Here is a 21,450-nt window from a genome sequence, read left to right as displayed (position 1 = left end):
TATTACCCTCCTGAACCCACCGATTCCATATTCTGCTAACAGTCATTGGATCTCGACCAACGCGAGCAGCAACGTCGCGATACGATAAACCGCAATCGCGATAGGCTACAATCCGACCGTTATCAAAATCGGAAACGTCATGGTACGCATTTCTCCTCCTTACACGAGGCATCACAACAACGTTTCACCAGGAAACGCCGGTCAACTGCTGTTTGTGTATGAGAAATCGGTTGGGAACTTTCGTCATGTCAGTACGTTGTAGGTGTCGCCACCAGCGCTAACCTTGTGTGAATGCTCTGAAAAGTTAATCAGTTGCATATCACAGCATCTTATTCGTGTCGGTTAAATTTCGCGTCTGTAGGACTCCATCTTCGTGGTGTAGCAATTTCAATGGCCACTAGTGTACTTGAACTCCCTTCCCAAGTATTTTGCAGGAAGAATGGTACAGGGCTTGTAAACCGGACAGGACCTGTAATAATAGGATTGGAAGCTTTTTAAATTCTAAAGTCTTTCCTACGCCGCATTGTTGTGTTTTTGGTGTTTCCAAAATCTTGTGCACCCATTGTATGTCATCAATAAATCTGGTCATGTGTATTTTTGCAGTGTGAATTTTGATCCCACAGCCGAACCTTTCTTTTATTTCCGTCATTGCTTTTTCGCGGGACAGACTGAACAGTAGGGGCGAAATAGTGCAGACCTGTCGGACACTCTTTTTAATCCGAGCACTTCATTCTTGTACTTCCATTCTAATTGTTCCCTTGTATCTATGAAATTAATGTGATTGTCGAAATATAGACATAATAATGTCGATGCACGACCGTCGATATTAATCTGCAATATTTCGATATTACTACCTCTATTCAGGCGTGACATTTAGCGACTAGCCGACTGGAGGCGGAGTCCCTAGCCGCTGTTGTGGCTCACTCACTCACCTGCGATGGTAGCAGAGGAGGGTTATGGCTACTATCACTGCGAGCAGGCTGATGAGCAGCACGAGGAACTGGGCCACGTAGCGGGGGGACCCGGGGCAGCCGGACCGCTCCTCCAGGTCTTCCATCCTCGCCACGGGCTTGCCGGCTCGCTCTTGCGGCTCGCTGCATACCGGCTGCTCCGGACGCACCACTCGAAGTCTGTCCGACGACGTACTGTCGTATTACGTGACAGGTATTAGGAAAGAGTACAAAAATAATCAACTTTAAACAGTAGGTTAGAGATTGGGATAAACATTTTCATCTAAAACTACAAACCGAAGGCCACCGAACGGTGCGTGGCGGAGAGTACTTTTGGGATGGCTACCATTTCTCCCCTCTCCTGCTCCATTAGCAAATGGTATATTGAAAGAACGACTGTTGATAAACCTCCATATGAGTTCTCATTTCACTGATCTTCTCGTCGTGACCATTTTCAGCAACGGAGTTAAGGTAATTAGGGATTAACAAACCTTTGACGCTAGAAATTACATTAATTAATTTCGACAGTTATTCAGTTAGCGGTTTTATAGGCAGTGAGAGGTATACCAGGCAGGCAGTGAAGATGTTGAGGTACAGAGATATTGTCCATAACTTTTGCTAGTCGTAATGGCAATGGAAAATTTCTGGTAAGTTCCTATGGGGTCAAACTGCTGAGGTCATCGGTCTCTAGGCTTACACACTACTTAACATAACTTAAACGAACTTACGCTAAGGACAACACACACACCCATGCCCGAGGGAGGACTCGACCCTCCGACGGGGGGCAGCCGCTCGAACCGTGGCCAGGTGCCCAAGACCGCACGGCTACCCCGCGCGGCGGCGATGGAAATAGAGTACGCACAGGATACGGATACAGTGCCCCCTGCACAGTGACCAAGTTTTTCAAGGGCGCCTCTCTCCGGGAGCATTTCCATGATCTTATTGTACTGCTTAACTAAGGACTGTAGCATTCTAAACACGTATAATTCACGTCACCAGTCTTTGTTTTTCGTCTGTTTTACGAAACAGACTATCTTTGTTAGCGCAAATCTATGTGTAAAACACAGGAAGCTCATTTACCAAATAACCAATCATCCAACATGTGCTGCAGGACTGTGTTCAAAACGTATATAACGTATACATATTGCTGAAAGAATTGCAATGCTTTGCTTGTATTGGTGCATCGCTCAGTGACAGACGAAATATTAAACTGATAGGGATTTACTATTTTTTTCTTTTCTTTTGAACATATCAATCTTCTGACTGGCTTGATGCGGCCCTCCACAAATTCCTCTCCTGCGACAACCCTTTCATCTCAGAGTAGCACTTGCAACCTACGTTCTCATTTATTTACTGCATGTACTCCAGTTTCTGTCTTCCTCTACAGTTTTTACCCTCTACAGCTCCATCAATTATCGTGGAAGTTATCTCCTGGTGTCCTATCATCCTGTCCCTTCTTCTTGTCAGTAGTTTTCATATACGCCTTTCTCTCCGATTCTCCGAGAACCTCATTCCTTATCTCATCAGTAGAGCCAATTTCCAACATTACTCTGTGTTATATTGCTAGAGAAGGCCGAAATGCACGCTATAAGCTCACGCAGGATGGCGTGAGGTCTGAAACAGGATACGTAATGAATGCTATAAAGAAAAGTACGTAGCTTCTGGAATACTGAACTTTAATCCATCATTTGTATACATCGTTCTTGATGAGACATGCTTCATACGATAACTATCAATTGCTATGGCGCCTTGCTAGGTCGTAGCCATTGACTTAGCTGAAGGCTATTCTAACTATCTTCTCTGCAAATAAGCGAGGCTTCGTCAGTGTTGTATCGCTAGCTAAGTCGTCCGTACAACTGGGGCGAGTGCTAGTAAGTCTCTCGAGACCTGCCGTGTGGTGGCGCTCGGTCTGCGATCACTGACAGTGGCGACACGCGGGTCCGACATGTACTAATGGACCGCGGCCGATTTAAAGCTACCACCTAGCAAGTGTGGTGTCTGGCGGTGACACCACACTCTGTTGCGCTATATCTCAAATGCTTCGATTCTCCTCTGTTCCGTTTTTCCCACAATCCATTTTTCACTATCATACAGTACTGTGCTCAAAACGTACAATCTCAGAAATTTCTACCTCACATTACACAAATGCCCCTTTTGCCAATGCTAGCCTGCTTTTTATATCTTTCTTACTCCATCTGTCACGGGTTATTTTTCTACCTACGTACAAAAAGAATGGTAACTCCCATCTTAAAAAAAAAAAAAAAGAAAAAACAAGAACAATTGTCGCCTCTGCAAGACGGATAAATCAGCAGCAGCAGGCCATGCACTAGGGCCGGGATACCACCAAATTCGTTTGTCTGACACTATAGTTGTGGCAAGATCTAATAATTACTACTGTAGTTTGTATGGAGAGGCTATAGAAATACAAAAGCACAACACCAATGTCAATAGAAAAGAAGACGGACTGAAATCAAGCATGTTGAATGCCCTAGTACCAAATGAAGAAAACAGCGCCAACTCTTCCCGACTACAAGCTCCATAACATACATCGGCGCGTCGCTGCGGTCTTAGGCAGCACTCTGACGAGGTTACGAACAGGTCGGCTTGATGAGTTTCTTTGAGTTTGTACCTGCTTAAAGCCTCTGACAATGTCTCCAGCACTAGAATACGAAATGTTAGGGAGATAATTATGCCTTGGCCCACGGCCTAATGCCCGTAAAACACATATCACCACTAGTTGCAACAATCATATCATTCGGATTTACACTGGCAACTTGTAATTACTATGGCATCACGACTATCAATGCATCCTGCCGCAGCTGAGGTAATCTGCCGCATTCTACTCCATGTGTCACCGTAAATGTCTCTCCCCAACGACCTAAATTACGTGATTTATTTCTGCATTTTGTTGTTCTCTGATTGCTTATGTGTATTGTTTTTTCATAACTGACAGTATCCAGTATACAGTGTCAAGTGTCCAGTGGACAGTCTCCAGTCCAATAAAAATTCTCTGGTATTCAGGCACGTTTGCCAACCTAATTCAGTGCCTTTTTACCCTGTTTGATCTATGAGTTTCGTTGTTAATATTTCTAGATTTTATGGAAATATACATATTTAATTTGTGATCGACTTTTGTTTGAGTGGAATAGTTCTATCCCCTTCCGTCCTCAGCTTGTCCACTATGACTGGGAAGACATGGTCCAGTCACGCTTGTAATAGAAGGTGAATTCAGTGCTTTACGCCAAATCAGGATAGGAAGTAGTGTAGTGGATGCTCGTTTCGAAGCCGCACAGCAGGGAACACGATTTTCATTTTTTCACGACCTTGGCTATAGCAGGACAGGACTTTACAACCTCATCGTGACCATATCTGAATTTCATCGATCGCATTGAGACCCCTAACTGACACTGTACTGCCTGAGGGACATAACGCTGTGTAGGGATTGGACAAAAATATAAAAACACTTCGAGAAATGCATGCTTATCATAAATCCAACTGCTAGGCAAGCCTGAATGTTGCTCTGTTGTATTTAACCACAAACTGCACCTGTGCTATGTTCTCAATATGTTGCAAGCGTCAGTCGCGGTCAGAACAGTGTTATACGTAGTAGTGAGTGTATTATCTCGGAGCTAAGTGAAGTCGAGTGGAGGTAGATTGTTGGTGGTCGTATGGTGAGTGCTTCCGTAACCAAGAGAAGTGAACTGTTTTGGGTTTCAAGAGGCACCGTATCGAATATTTATACCGCATACGGGGAAAGCGGAAAAACATCATCCGCTAAACAACGCGGATGAAAGTGTATGATAAGTGATTGTGACAGACGGTCGTTGAAGAGGATTGTGATGCAAAGTAAGTGGACGACAGGTGCCAAAGTCACTGCAGAACTGAATGTCGCATTCGCGAAACCTATCAGCAATAAAGCAACACGAAGGAGACTCCATAAGCAGGGAACTGGAGAGCGAGATGGAATTCCAAATCTACACATGTCACACAAATGTCCCTAACATGAAAAGGTGCTGCAGAAGCCATAAAACATCGAGTAGGGACCAATGGAAGAAAGACATTTGTTCGGATGAATCTTGTTTCACACTCTTTCCAACTGGCTAAGTTGAGGTCTCAAGAGTGAAACGTGACGGGGGTTTGATGTTCATTTCGGTAGCCATATCGCAGTATAAAAATTCAGTAAATGAAGCAGGCAAGAAGGAATACAAACGTCTCAAAAATGAGATCGACAGGAAGTGCAAAATGGCTAAACAGGGATGGCTACAGGACAAATGTAAGGATGTAGAGGTGCATATCACTAGGGGTAAGATAGATACTGCCTACAGGAAAATTAAAGAGACCTTTGGAGAAAACAGAACCACTTGTATGAATATCAAACGCTCAGATGGAAACCCAGTTCTAAGCAAAGAAGGGAAAACAGAAATGTGGGAGGAGTATATAGAGGGTCTATACAAGGGCGATGTTCTTGAGGACAACATTATAGAAATGGAAGAGAATGTAGGTGAAGATGAAATAGAAGATATGATAGTGCGTGAAGAGTTTGACAGAGCACTGAAAGACCTGAGTCGAAACAAGCCCCCGGAGTAGACAACATTCCATTAGAACTACTGACAGCCTTGCGAGAGCCAGCATTTGTAGACTTGGAGAAAGCTTTTGACAATGTTGACTGGAATACTCTCTTTCAAATTCTGAAGGTGGCAGGGGTAAAATTCAGGGAGCGAAAGGCTGTTTACAATTTGTACAGAAACCAGAAGGCAGTTATAAGAGTCGAGGGGCATAAAAGGGAAGCGGTGGCTGGGAAGGGAGTGAGACAGGGTTATAGCCTATCCCCAATGTTATTCAATCTGTATATGGAGCAAGCAGTAAAGGAAACAAAAGAAAAATTCGGAGTAGGAATTAAAATCCATGGAGAAGAAATAAAAACTTTGAGGTTTGCCGATGACATTGTAATTCTGTCAGAGACAGCAAAGGACCTGGAAGAGCAGCTGAAAGGAATGGACAGTGTCTTGAAAGGAGGATATAAGATGAACATCAACAAAAGCAAAACGAGGATAATGGAATGTAATCGAATTAAATCGGGTGATGCTGCGGGAATTAGATTAGGAAATGAAACGCTTAAAGTAGTAAATTAGTTTTTCTATTTGGGGAGCAAAATAACTGACAACGGTCGAAGTAGAGAGGATATAAAATGTAGACTGGCAATGGCAAGGAAAGCGTTTCTGACGAAGAGAAATTTGTTAACGTCGAGTATAGATTTAAGTGTCAGGAAGTCGTTTCTGAAAGTATTTGTATGGAGTGTAGTGGTGTATGGAAGTGAAACGTGGACGATAAATAGTTTAGACAAGAAGAGAATAGAAGCTTCCGAAATGTGGTGCGACAGAAGAATGTTGAAGATTAGATGCGTAGATCACATAACTAATGAGGAAACATTGAATAGAATTGGAAAGAAGAGAAATTTGTGGCACAACTTGACTAGAGGAAGGATCGGTTGGTAGAACATATTCTGAGGCATCAAGGGATCATCAATTTAATATTGGTGGGCAGCGTGGAGGTTAAAAATCGTAGAGGGAGACCAAGAGATGAATGCACTAAACAGATTCAGAAGGATGTATATTGCAGTATTTACTGGAAGATGAAGAAGCTTGCACAGGATAGAGGAGCATGGAGAGCTGCATCAAACCAGTCTGTGGACTGAAGACCACAACAACATCAATAACAACAACAACATCGTAGTATTCCGTACCCTCCTTCGTTACTCTGCAGTGTCACATTAATGATAAGGATTGCGAGACTATGACTCATCAGGTCTATCATACTATGCAATGTTTGTTCCCCAATGATGATGCTGTGTTCCACGACGACAGGGCCCCTGCTCACACAGCTCGCATCGTCCAGAACTGGTTTTGTGAGCAAAAGGATGAACTGTCGCATCTCCCATGGCCACAGCGAATCCCACACGAAAAGAGCCAGCGCAGAATCCGATGTTCTCAACGGGCACTTACCAGTCCTGGTGAGCAATATATTAATCTCCAAGTGCAGTTAGCTGCTCACGATCTGGGAACGTTTGGACGTTTGGCATGGCACGTTTGTTGCCGAACTTAACAGGATTGGATAGTAAATTGGACATCCTGACTAAGGAGACAAAGACTCAAATGATAAACGATCTGATGGTTTTAACATAGAGTTTCTGATGATAACAAGTAAAATAGATCAGCTAACCATCAAAAGCAATAGAATGGTTTGATCAGAAAGAGACTGCTTTTGCTTTGTTGACCAGACAATTGAGGGTTACCAGTGTACAAATTACTGAACAAGGAAAAAATATGAAGTAATGTGAAACTGAGTTAGCATCTGTAACCAGTAATGTCGACTGTCAACTCGTATTAAAAGAAATAGACACTGAGAATCTTGTTAAATCAATAGCTAGAACTGCAAATGATAAGATTGTTAAATGTCAAGTGGCCAGCACGTCTTGAGACAGACAAGTTCCTGCACTCGGCACTGATTTGCTAAGACAGGTGGACGCTATTGTATCACGTTTGCAAATTGTGAAGAATCCTGTAAGCAATGTCAGTAAGTCCCCTGCCGGGTCCCTACAAAGCACCTTTGCTTAGAGCCCTCCCCCCCCCCTCCTCCCCCATACATAGGGTGACCGGTCCGCTGACCCGCTCGCCGAGGGGTCAGCGCTGACCTACCCGCCTGTGTGCGGTTGGTTCCAATGGCCAGCCCCTACTTGCTTACTCCGGCAGCTACCTGCCTATCCAAACTCCGTCAGCGTAGGCAGATGGTGTCTTCCAAACACTTGCCTGTGTCTACACAGAGTCTCTAAACTGTAACTGGACCGTATTCCCATCTCAAGTATGGAACAATGTGATGTCATTTTCTTTCGGAAGTGGCTGCTGTCTGGCGAGGTAACCAGGGCTGGTTTCTATCTCAGTGCTACAGTAGACTATTTTTATAGTCGTGGCCGAATAAGACCTGCAAGTATGTCAATACCCATTCATACACACATAATTTTTTTTTTTTTGCATCACCCCGGTTCCCAGAACTTCTGAAGATAGACATTGCCTGTGGATATTGTACCACAGACACGGTCCCTTTGACTGCTCGAAGACGTCACTAAACCCGCCCAAAGATACAAACAACCATGAATGAGCAGCGCTTATTAGACGGAGTGGGTCCGACAGCTGATCAGTTCCAGTCATTCCACCAGGAAGGAGGTACACGGCTCGTGTTGTCTGTAGTTCAACCATGCCTAGGCAGTCAATACCACGGTTCTATCGCGTCCACATTGTTACTTTGTGCCAGGAAGGGCTCTCAACAAAGGAAATGTCCAGGCCTTTCAGAGTGAACCAAAGCGATGTTATTCGGAGATGGAGGAGATACAGACAGACAGGAACCGTCGATGACGTGCCTCGCTCAGGCTGCCCAAGCGCTACTGCTGCAGTGAATGACCGCTACCTACGGACTCGGAGGAACCCTGACAGCAACGCCACCAAGTTGAATAACGCTTTTCGTGCAGCCACAGGTCGTCGTGTTATGACTCAAACTCTGCGCAGTAGGCTGCATGATGGCAACTTCACTCACGACGTCCTTGGCGAGGTCCATCTTTGCAACCACGACACCATGCAGTGCGGTACAGATGGGCCCGACAACATGCCGAATGGACTGCTCAGGATTGGCATCATGTTCTCTTCACCGATGAGTGTCGCGTATGCCTTCAACCAGGCAGTCGTCGGAGACGTGTTCAGAGGCAACCTGGTCAGGCTGAACGCCTTTGACACACTGTCCAGCGTGTGCAGCAAGGTGGTGGTTCCCTGCTGTTTCGGGATGGCATTGCCGGCTGGAGTAACCGTGCCGTTCTAGGCGCTACAGAGTGGAACCACGAGACCGCTACAGTCGCAGGTTCGAATCCTGCCTCGGGCATGGATGTGTGTGATGTCCTTATATTAGTTAGGTTTAAGTAGTTCTAAGTTCCAGGGGACTGATGACCTCAGAAGTTGAGTCCCATAGTGCTCAGAGCCATTTGCACAATTTTTTTGGGGTGGCATTATGTGGGGCCAACGTACGCAGCTGGTGGTCATGGAAGGCGCCGTAACGACTGTACGACACGTGAATGCCATCCTCCGACTGATAGTGCAACTGTATTGGCAGCTTATTAGCGAGGCATCCGTTTTCATGGACGACAATTCACGCCCCCATCTTGCAGATCTTGTGAATGACTTCCTTCAGGATAACAATATCGCTCGACTAGAGTGGCCAACATGTTCTCCAGACATGAACCCCATCGAACATGCTTGGGATAGATTCAAAGGGCTGTTTACGGACGACGTGACCCACCAACCACTCTTTGGGATCGACTCCGAATCGCAGTTGAGGAGTGGGACAATCTGGAGGACCAACAGTGCCTTGATGAACTAGTGGATAGTATGCCACGACGATTACAAACATGCATCAGTGCAATAACACGTGCTACAGGGTATTAGAGGTACCGATGTGTACAGAAATCTAGACGACCAACTCTGAAGGTCTCGCTGTATTGTGGTACAATATGCAATGTGTGATTTTCAGGCGCAATAAAAATTGCGGAAATGATGTTTATGTTCATCTCTATTCAAATTTTCTGTACAGGTTCCGGAACTCTCGGAACTGCGTGTGTGTTAATTACGTTTTCATATTCTTAAACTTAATCTCACGACATTTACAGTAACCTCGTAACAGTGATTCACAGATGAATAACACTACAAAAAAGGAAAAAAAAGGGCTACTAGTAGAACTGAGTGAGAATGGTTGTTGGATGGATAGTATTTTGAATGGTTATAGCATGGAAGAAATGAGGTCTGGGCCGAGTTGATAGGTACTACAGTTTTCTTGCCCTAAAAAGTGGAGAGCATGTAGGTGTATAATTGGTACAATGTGTTGGCACAATCCCAATAGATTACAACGGCTAATAATCTGGGATGAAACGACTAGGTGGTAGTTGCAGAATGTATAAAGGAGTTCATTGTGGAAGAGGAGAGAGAATAAAGTAATAAGTTCGTAGAGGATTCTAGTGGGGGATGGTAGGCGCGTAAGGAAGGCGAGGCGTCTGAGGATTTCAGGGAGTGGTAAAATGTTGATGGAACAGAAATCCAGAAGGAGGTGGCATTGGCATAACACAAATAATGCTTTGTAAGTGTATAGTATGGTGGAGGAATGTGCTGGTTAACAGTTCCAGACAGTTTTGTGTTTTCATTGGATCCGTACAAGGTGCTCTTAGTGTGTGAATTAATTGGGTATGACGGTTTAAATGGTGAGGATGACGCAACTGTCAAATCCAGAAATCATTATTATATTCTAGTGACACACTGTTGCACCTGAGTACAGGAAAGAGTGCTAACATTCACAAATAACATACGTGAGGATGGTGCATTCGAAACGTAGAAATAAGCTAAAACTCCAAAGGCATATGGAGTGAACAGTAAAGTACTGCATAGAACAAGTATGTCAGGTATCTCTTCCACAGCCGGCCGAAGTGGCCGCGCGGTTCTGGCGCTGCTGTCTGGAACCGCGAGACCGCTACGGTCGCAGGTTCGAATCCTGCCTCGGGCATGGATGTGTGTGATGTCCTTAGGTTAGTTAGGTTTAACTAGTTCTAAGTTCTAGGGGACTAGTGACCTCAGCAGTTGAGTCCCATAGTGCTCAGAGCCATCTGAACAATTCTCTTCCACACACTCATTTTATTTGAGACGTTAAAATACAATAATAATTTATGGTTTTGTCTTGCTATAGAATCTGCTATAATATAAGCATGTGTGTGTTGTTTTATATTATGCCTCTTCGTGTCATTTTAAATCTTAAGGTGGTAGTTGTTATGGACTGAAATTAATTTCAAGTTCAATTTTTGTAAGCAATATCTAGAAATAAAAACATTTTATATTTGACCACTGGAAAGTCAGTCGTCTCCTGAAACATTATGCGAAACCATCATCAGCTGTATAATGCCTGCAACTTTTCTCACCCAACCTACCCCTACAAATTCCAGGCCACCTTCCATTCTACAAGAGTTAACAGTCCCGACCCCTTCTATTGACCCACCACGACACCCAGGGGATTTATTTCGTCATGCACCCACCGCAGAAGACAGAATCGTAACCACAGTCCTATGAGAAGAGTCATATCTTTCACCTAATTGCACTGTCAGCCTGTTCTGCATCTCATGTTAATGCCACACGTACATAATACCAGAATCACTTCCTGTTTTACTGTCTATCGTCTAGATACCCTCGTGTAATCAAAATCTTATCCCACCGCACAAAGCGTCCTGTATCCAGCTAGAATAACTCACCACCACAAGCAGAGACACAGTCTATTACATACCCAAACCTCGCAGTACATACCAACCCACAGTTTCAGCCCCGTCCCCAGTCCACTCTCTGTCATTCGGTTCCATTCCATCAGAGTTTCTTTCCTGAAGTTGGTAATTGAGTCACTGAAGGTGATAACCAATTGCACCACAGAAGCCAGAACGCCAAAACGATCTGCAGCACTGTAAAGACATTTCCATTACCATCGTAGATATCAATCGCCACACGAGGAGCATACGTTTTAATTGACGAAAGCTGCACATTCTTATCTACCTCTTTTATTTTTACATTTATAGTTACTTTCATCAGTACCTGTACCGCTGAGGAGTAGATACTGAAATGCTGGCAAAAAGAAATTATATAACGAGAAAGAAAATTAAATGAGCCGTGGCGAGATGGCCTCAGCGTTATTTTGTTCATGTATCGTTGAGATCGATTGTGGTTGAGCTAAGTTATCTTTGCTTTTTGCGTGTCTTATCTTCCGGGTTGCGGGCGAAGGGATTGGGTTGTTAGTCTTCGACGGGTAACCCTCGAGATCTCGTGACATTCGCTGGGAGACGAGTGTCAACGGCTGCCGAACGAGCGTGATGACCGTTGCATGTTGTGGTGTGAAGTTGGTCGGGCGTTTTGGCAACATGTGCAGCTTGGAGATAAAAGTTCTGTGACTTCGCTCAGAACTAAATTTGAAGTGAAACGGTGGAGCTGTGGAACCCGCTCCTTCGTATTGTGTACGTGATATGAAGTAAGTGGTCGTAGTTGTATTTTGTTGACCGACGCACTCAAAGCCATTTAAATTTCATAATTATGGTGAGACTTTCACAGTCGAACTTTAAGATGGTGTGGAAGAGTTCAGTTGGCCCAATTAAATGGTGGCCGTTATTTGAAAGTTTTCTCAGAAGTTTTACTAGTGCTCTGTGTTTCATGTAATCTAATGATTTTATGTTGGCGTTTCCAAAGCCTGCACTCTATTAATACAGTTGTCCATGTGTAAAATGCTTAAGGTCAAAGTTGCGAATTTGTCAGAAGTGTAATGTGTTCCTTTACACGCTTACCCATATATCGAGTCAAAGGTTCTGCCGAGTGTTTCTATGTTTCAGAGTTATTGGAATGTCTTTACGCGCAAAAACCTTTGATTGTGGCAGCGCCTTGGCGGAGAGTGAAATGTCATCCGAGGTCTAGGCCTGGCAGTGTTTAAGAACCTGGCCACTACCGGGAGTTGTTCACATACCGCCTTCCAAAGTTGGGTATTTATTTTCTTTCCGCCAAGGTGGGTTAAGCTGGTGGATATATAAATGTATGTTGTATATAACCTGTTCTTATACCAACCTGTTTCCTTAAATATTAGCGACTGGCAAATGGCTAAACTTTAAACTGCATAGAATCTGCTGAGTTCCTTGCGCAGCTCTTTCTAGTAGTCTTTTATTAACACGTCTGAGCGTGTGAGCATTCATTCTTAAAGATCAGTGTTTCTGCTGTAGTTTTTGTGTAAGTGGTTCTATCATGTTATTTGACTGGATCTTAGCTTGGCACTAATGTTGAAGTGTCATTAAGTCACCCTTCATTGGTAACGGTTTTCATTATATGTATTTTGAAGGAAATCCTATATGGGAGATTGAATTTTTGAGGTTTGTCAGTAATTCTGTTTTCTTAATAAGGGAAAATAAAGCGAGGGGTATTAGTGTCCGGCAACGTTAAGTTTGTAATTGACATTTTAACAAGTGCTTCTTTAACGGATCGGAATAGGAAGTTTATAAGGGTATTTTAGTGAAGAATATTAAGTGTGGCCATCTTAATGTAATGTAATGGTTTTGAGGAGTTTGATGAAGTGCCTATGTGAAATAATTGATAACTGCTATGCTTAAGATTTCTATAAATACCTGGCACATTAAGTTTTCTATAACTTTCTCTTAAGGGACTGTTTATTTGAGTACTGATTACGTTGGGTTTCTAACTGTATTTACAAAGCTTTATCTAGTGGCTCGTCCATAATTTGTAATTGTCAAATTCCTTAAAAGGCGTAATGTCTATAAGCTGTCTTAATTATAAATTGTGACTACCAACCATGATTCCATCCTGCTTCCTCTTTTATGGTATCTAAGATATAGTAGATAAGTGTGGTACGAAAAGGGAACCACGTACCAATAAAATCGTTCAGCACAGTAACAAAATGCTTCGGAACGTTAACAAGTATGGGTCTACACTGGCCGTCGTTAGTGTTGTAATATGAGGGTATCGAATGGTAATTATGCAAGGCTTTATCATACTATACGTATACAGGGTGTTACAAAAAGGTACGGCCAAACTTTCAGGAAACATTCCTCACACACAAAGAAAGAAAATATGTTATGTGGACATGTGTCCGGAAACGTTTACTTACCATGTTAGAGTTCATTTTATTACGTCTCTTCAAATCACATTAAACATGGAATGGAAACACACAGCAACAGAACGTATCAACGTGACTTCAAACACTTTGTTACAGGAAATGTTCAAAATGTCCTCCGTTAGCGAGGATACATGCATCCACCCTCCGTCGCATGGAATCCCTGATGCGGTGATGCAGCCCTGGAGAATGGCGTATTGTATCATAGCCGTCCACAATACGAGCACGAAGAGTCTCTACATTTGGTACCGGGGTTGCATAGACAAGAGCTTTCAAATGCCCCCATAAATGAAAGTCAAGAGGGTTGAGGTCAGGAGAGCGTGGAGGCCATGGAATTGGTCCGCCTCTACCAATCCATCGGTCACCGAATCTGTTGTTGAGAAGCGTACGAACACTTCGACTGAAATGTGCAGGAGCTCCATCGTGCATGAACCACATGTTGGGTCGTACTTGTAAAGGCACATGTTCTAGCAGCACAGGTAGAGTATCCCTTATGAAATCATGATAACGTGCTCCATTGAGCGTAGGTGGAAGAACATACTGACGAAACTAAAATGAACTCTTACACGGAAATTAAGCGTTTCCGGACACATGTCCACATAACATCTTTTCTTTATTTGTGTGTGAGGAATGTTTCCTGAAAGTTTGGCCGTACCTTTTTGTAACACCCTGTATATCAATACAATGCCCGGGGTAGTCTGAGACTGATGACTTATTGATGAGTTTAGCGATTATATCAAATGACACAAAAGTGTGAATACTTTCAGAAATATTTTCTGTAGAACATACTTTCTTTGTTTTTCCATCCACTGGCGTAGCTGCCGAGTGACTTCAGCATCACTTGAGCAGGGATCACAGCTCAGCAGCATGTTGTCGCCCAGGTCTATGGTCATTCCCGAATCATCAGCTCTGAGGAACTGGAGTCCCAGTGGTGATCGTGCATTCCCCACCAAGGTTAGATGACCCGCTCGAACCTGCGAGAAACATCGAAAAGGACCTGGTAATAAAAACAGATCTTGGAAAACTTTGTTAGTTCTCTTTTTTTTAACTCGTTGTGTTGATGAATTGGTTTCACTACAAAATATGTCTGACATGGACTTCAAAAGATGACATACATTGCGAGGTCCTCTCGATAGTATCATTTTCTACAACAACAAACACTTGATCATTTTATGACTTTTGTTTCGTCAAAAATATCTGTCATACCTTTTGAACTTCACTTCTGCCAATTTTAGGCTCCTGTCATCACAAGAATGACTACCCATTCGTTCTGCTCCGTTTATGTACAGGGGAGACTGGGGCACGCTTACCCAAGGGGCACCGTTTACGTAGAGCACTTTTCTGGGGAACAATTCTTACTAGAGCGCCATCAACAGAAAGAAGTTAGTATTGCCATCTATTAAGGGCTCTACAAATTTCACAGCATCTTAGCGAGAAGAACATATTTGTGTTTTTGTGCAAGGTGAATAAATTTTTTTACTCAAATATCTAATCTGCTAGGGAGCAAACATTTTAGAATTAAGAACTGAGCTTACTCTACCTAACAAGGTGCAGTTGTATAATTTGAAAGCTTTTTGCGGTACTACTTTGGTTTTGAAGCTAATCGTTTATTCAGTTCAGTATGGGCACATTTATACACTATTCTGCATTGCTATCCTAGCTGATACCCGAGTCAACGAAATATGACAACAGAAGCTGGAAACTCAATCTCAAAAAATTAAGGCACAAGAGATAAAAGGTAGAAACAGCTAAAAAAAAGCTATTTTAGCCTAATGAATCTCAGAGGTAATTTCTATGACAGCAAAGCTTGACACGGGCAAGAAATTACTATAAGCAAGAGCAAAGAAAAATTGAATTGGCCTACTTCTGACATCTATAGCTTTTTGCCCACATGCAGGTTTACACACCGTAAATTTATATGCTCTCCTGTCGTCTGCAATCTTCGACATATCTGCGTAATTGCCGCTTCCGATTATGTCATCCATCACCCTGTATCTCTTCCTTGCTCTGTCTCCTTCCACAAATTAGGCACTTCAAAGCGTCTATTAGTAAGCACTCCCATCTCAACGAGTGTCCCATCCAATTGTTCTGCCCTTCTCTTATTACCTGCTGCAGTCTGATCAAGAGGATGAAAGCTATTTTTGTCTTTACTGCTTGATAAAACCAGCCAAAAAGAAGTGAAGAATTGGTCGAATGCCTTAGTTGTAAAAGGTAGCCACAGGAAACACTATTTTTTTTTGCTTGCATAATTGCAACTCGGACAATGTTTATGAATTGACCTTCAATTAACACCCAAATTTCGTTGTAGGCCATATTATGCCTCCTTGTGGAAGTTCATTATGGTGAATAAACCCACAATTAACATTCAAATTTCAACAAAAATTTATTTACTGATAGTAACATTTTTGTATTTTACATCTTAATTGGTGTAAGCAAGTCTGTGATTTCGTTTATTTCCAATAACAGACATTTTGAATATTTTAGCACTACGTTTTGTTTATATATTACTGTGTCTTATGATAGGCCTAGACGTATCCCCTTAGGTGCATAAACCTATCCAACTGCGGGACAAGTTTTTACACTCGACTTGAGTCTGCATAAAATTATTCTTCAGTCTTAAATATACCGTAGAGTGAGAAATATATGTACCAATCTATACTTTAATAACCATTTTATAAGACTAAACAAGATAAATATAACAAAAAATTAAAAGTGAGTGCACTCTGACCTAAGTTAACATTCATACATATTTCCTGATGGAAATCCAACGTGGCAGCAATTTTGTGAGAGAGCACACTGGCAAGCGCGTGGAAATTTTCATTTTTGGACATACGATGGTGGTGAGAGCATCCCCCGTATAATCATTTTACCGGTATTTGTCAGCCCACAAACTATTGTGATAGTCTCAGATTAGCACCATAAATATATCGTAATAAATCACCTTAAAAGGTCTGCTGACATTAACGGCTCCTGGGAATAAGTATTTTGGAAGCAGTGATGCTGGTCCAGTGTAAGAGAATTTGTTCTCCACGCCTCGTCGTGGAACGTCGAAGTTGGTGACTGGCCCGCTCTCTGAAGCAGGACTGGCGGAAATCTGTTGCAGATTCGACGACAGGATAGATTGCTGGTGCATGCGCAAGCATAACGATCAGTGGACACTGTTGAATATGGGGCTCCACGGCAGACAACCCCTATGTTCCCATTTTGACACAATGACACCGTCAATTACGATTTCAGTGGGCACAGGATAATCGAGGCTTGGACTGTACATCAAGGGAAATGTTTCGTCTAGTCAGGTGAACTATGTTTCTTTTTAGACCATCTAGACAGTCGCCTCCGGATACGCCGCTATTCCAGGCAAACGGCGCCTCGAAACATGCGCAACGTCTTGGACACAAACCGTTGGGTGCATTATTATAGCATGGAGGAAATTCGTCTGTGATTTCTCGGGGCCTGTGGTAGCACTGGAAGGCGCCATGGCAGCTGTGAACCACTTCAACATTATTGCGGATCACGTGCATTCCTTCATGTTTGATATCTTTCCTTACCTTCCAGCAGCATAAGTGTCCCTGCCGCAAAGCCAGAGTCGTGCCGCAATGGTTTCAGAAACACCACACTGAACTGACGTGGATGTCCTGACCAACAAATTCGTGGTAAATCTATCAATTTGACGTAAAGAACCCTTTTGTGAAAGTGACCGAGTCGAAAGTTGTAAGCGAAAATCTTTCTGATAGCGAAAGTATCTAACCAAAATTGTATCCTTTTTTGGTGAATGTATCATTGATACGATTGATCTAAACTAATTATTCAACAAACCTGCATCCGACTGCGTCTGTGAACTTGTTTCTTGCACTCCTCCATTTTGCCAGAAATGCAACATGTATTTGACTCAGCAATCAAGTTTAAGAGAATAAAGTCGTTTGTGCAATAGCATTAAGACGGTACTGGAAAATTAACTTTTGGCCCGGATGTTTACTTAATGAAATTATATCTTGACTTGAATAATGCCAGTTGCGCAATGGCATAAAATTAGTTATTTGAAATAACTTTGCTCTGATATCGTTAGTTCTACCAAAATCGATTTCATACTATGAACTGCACATATATATTGCATAGAGGCCTCATTTTCTTTACGTTCTTTCATTTGGTGGGTAACTTTACTTTACTACTCATTTTCATATTCAATACAAGCAAAGGATATGGATTATGATTCAGGCTGTTAGACTTAAACAAAATGTTGATCTCAATATATATATATATATATATATATATATATATATATATATATATATATAGTTAAAATTTTAAGTCATACACAAAACCAACCATTTACAACATTTTTGTAGCACGAATCACTCTTACAAAAAATTTTACAAAACGCTTACTGCGTCGAACAAATCCCAGCTCTGAACATTATCTAACAAAACCAATTTGAAACAATTATATATCTTCTCTCATTTATGTGCTAAAGTTTGGTCAGGGGCAGCGAGCGCGACCTACCTTAAAGCTGTTACCACACATCTGCTTCCTCCCGGCACCTAGCTGCGACTCCTAACTTAAAGCCGTCTGCACACGTCTGCTTCCTCCGGGCTCCTACCTGCTACTCCACGGTATTTTACTGTGCGCGTCCGGCTCTCTTAACCATCAAAGATCCTCCTACTCAAAGATATTATACTCGTTCCACCTTGCGGTTGGCAACTACCGACTTTATTTTCTGGAGCTACCGTGATCAGACTTAGCACAAACTTCTCAATACCTTTGGCAGAGGAACACATGTACCAGTACTGTTGTTTCTAAGATTGTGTGGTAGGCAGTCCCGACGAGAACTTGTTATTTGTTAACAGATGTGGTTCCAACATTATGGAGCTCCTCCTCACTTCGGACTGAGGTATCATGAAGTCGTATGTTTTTAGGTTAATTAGTACAAGTATATGTGGCAAGAGCATGCCATTAATGCTTAGCTTTACCTAGGCAGAAGGTCATGTGTCGAAGTTTGGATGCGTGGCGCAGAAAAACATCAGGTTACCAGGTCATACACTTTCTGATTTGTTTGGGAGAAGACTGTTCGACGCAGAGAAAAAGCTGTCATCACACTGATGTATGTACATATTAAGTTACCACATGTAATAACCAAGTAACCATACGTATTACATATATATATTATTATATATGTATATACACTGAGACACCAAAGAAGCTAGTATAGGCGTGCGTATTCAAATATACGTAAATGGGCAGAATACGGCGCAGCAGTCGGCAACGCCTATATAAGAAGACAAGTGTCTGGCACAGTTGTCAGATCGGTTACCGCTGCTACAATGGCAGGTTATCGAGATTTAAGTGAGTTTGAACGTGGTGTTATAGTCGGCGCACGAGCGATTGAACTCAGCATCGCCGAGGTAGCGATGAAGTGGGGATTTTCCGTACGACCATTTCACGAGTGTACCGTGAATATCAGGAATCCGGTAAAGCATCAAATCTCCGACATCACCGCGGCCGGAAAAAGATCCTGCAAGAACGGGACAAACGACGACTGAAGAGAATCGTCCACGGTGACAGCTGTGTGAGCCTTCCGCAAACTGCTGCAGATTTCAATGCTGGGCCATCAACAAGTGTCAGCTTACGAACCATTCAAGCAAGACACATCATCGATATGGGTTTTCGGAGCCGAAGGCCCACTCGTGTACGCTTGATGACTGCATGACACAAAGCTTTACGCCTCACCTGGGTCCGTCAACACCGAAATTGGACTGTTGATGACTGGAAACATGTTGCCTGGTCGGACTAGTCTCGTTTCAAATTATATCGAGCGGATGGACGTGTACGTGTATGGAGACAATCTTATGAATCCATGGACCATGCATGTCACCAGCGGACTGTTCAAGCTGGTGGAGGCTCTTAAGTGGTGTGGGGCATGTGCAGCTGGGATGATATGGGATACCCGATACGTCTGGATAAGACTCTGACAGGTGCCACGTACGTAAACATACTGTCTGATCACCTGCATCCATTCATGTCCATTGTGCATTCCAACGGACTTGGTCAATTACAACAGTACAACAGGACAATGCGACATCCCACACGTCCACAATTGCTACAGAGTTGCTCCAGGAACACTCTTCTGGGTTTAAACACTTCAGATGGCCATCAAACGCCCCCGACATGAACGTTATTGAGCATATCTGGGATGCCTTGCAACGTTCTGTTCAGAAGAGATCTGCACCCTCTCGTACTCTTATGGATTTATGGACAGTCCTGCAGGATTCATGGTGTCAGTTCCCTCCATTGCTACTTCAGACATTAGTCTAATCCATGCCACGTCGTGTTGCGGCACTTCTGCGTGCTCGCGGGGGCCCTACACGATGTTAGGCAGGTGTGCCAGTTTGTTTGGCTCTTCAGTTTTTGCACATGTGTGGTGTTAGGACTGTAATGGCAGATATTTGTGTTTTACCTGAGGACATTATTTCACTATTTATTTCATTTGCAGAATATAATTATGTCTGTTATGAGTAGCATGTTTTTACTTTGATTGGTACCTCCAAGTAAACATAAAAAAGCAACCCATTACTGTTTCGTTTACCCTAGGCTTAAGACAGGTGCTGAAGTGTGAATGTGTGAGGAAAAAATGGATTAGTGAGATATTAAGTATACTTTATGGCACACTTACAAGCACACAGGAAACATCAGGTAGTAAATTATATGAGTTATTTGCAAGAAGACTGTTAGTCGCAGACAAAACACAACTCGCATCCCTAAGTGGGTACATATTAAGGTACAAATTATCAAAATATCTGTACCTATACCTCTAACACACAATTTATTATGTATGATATTGGAGGCTCCAAGATACCGTTCTCTAGGAAGGCTGTAACGTCTGAAGTTTGTACCGAAATGAAGAGCACCTGCTGAAGACCGACCATTTGGACAGGCAGTTGACCCTGAATCTAAGCCATGTTGTATGTTAAGCTGGTTACCTTCCAAGATTCGATTCGGTTGTAGGAGGCGTCGATGTGTGACGCGTTTCCCGGTCCCAGCAGCCTGAGGTGGAGCAGCGCGTTGTGGGAGATGTTGAGCAGCCGCAGCTGGTGGGACAGCCACAGGCCGTCGGCGGTGGTGAGCTCGTTGTGGGACACGTCGAGCACCTGCAGCTGCTGCAGCGGCACCAGCATCTGCGGACTCAGCGTCTGCAGCTGGTTGTGTGACACCTGCATGCCAAGCAGAGAGGCTTCGTCATTTCCTGTGCCGCTCTGCACAACAGTTGCGGGTAAAGCAGGTAGAACGCTGGGGTAGTGCAATCTGTCCACAAAGGAGACTGTTTACTAATCAGTCATGTAACCAGTTCTAGAATATTGCTCAAGTGTGTGGGACACGTACGAAATAGGACTAATAGGGGATATTGAACTTATACAGAGAAGGGCAGCACGATTGGTCGCAGCACGAATGGCAGCATGAAATGGTCGAATAGTTTGATCCGTGGGAGAGTGTCACAGAGATACTGAAGTCTATAAACAGTTTCAAGAACCAGCTTTAAATATACTACAAACCCCTATGTACAGCTCACAAAGGGATCGTGAGTATAAGATTGGAATAATTACTGCACTCGCAGAGGCATTCGAACATTCATTCTTTCCGTGCTGGTACAATGGGGCGTACCCTCTGCCATGCACCCCACCGTATTTTGCAGAGTATAGATGTAGATGCAGATGTAGACGTGCTCTGAACAGCTCGGTAAATACGTTGGAGATTTTATCGATTGTTAAATTTCGTGTAA

At 43.2% G+C, this 21,450-nt stretch overlaps 1 protein-coding gene across 2 annotated transcripts in view; it reads right to left on the bottom strand.

Annotated features, from left to right (window-relative positions):
* LOC124625673 (toll-like receptor 1) overlaps positions 1–21,450 on the bottom strand; it is a 134,320-nt gene that overhangs the window by 47,445 nt on the left and 65,425 nt on the right. Inside the window, exons 7-9 of one of the 2 annotated variants that reach the window (XM_047149188.1) lie at positions 20,654–20,884; positions 14,469–14,653; positions 933–1,145 (exon numbers count right to left, since the gene is read on the bottom strand). In XM_047149188.1, the coding sequence (XP_047005144.1) occupies positions 933–1,145; positions 14,469–14,653; positions 20,654–20,884 (629 nt within the window). The remainder of the gene's footprint in view (positions 1–932; positions 1,146–14,468; positions 14,654–20,653; positions 20,885–21,450) is intronic. The other variant, XM_047149189.1, reaches the window with a different exon arrangement.

Source organism: Schistocerca americana, chromosome 1 (assembly GCF_021461395.2).
Source record: "Schistocerca americana isolate TAMUIC-IGC-003095 chromosome 1, iqSchAmer2.1, whole genome shotgun sequence".
Lineage (NCBI taxonomy): Eukaryota > Metazoa > Arthropoda > Insecta > Orthoptera > Acrididae > Schistocerca > Schistocerca americana.
Note: the sequence above shows the minus strand (reverse complement) of the source record. Positions and strands in the feature narration are given on the sequence as shown.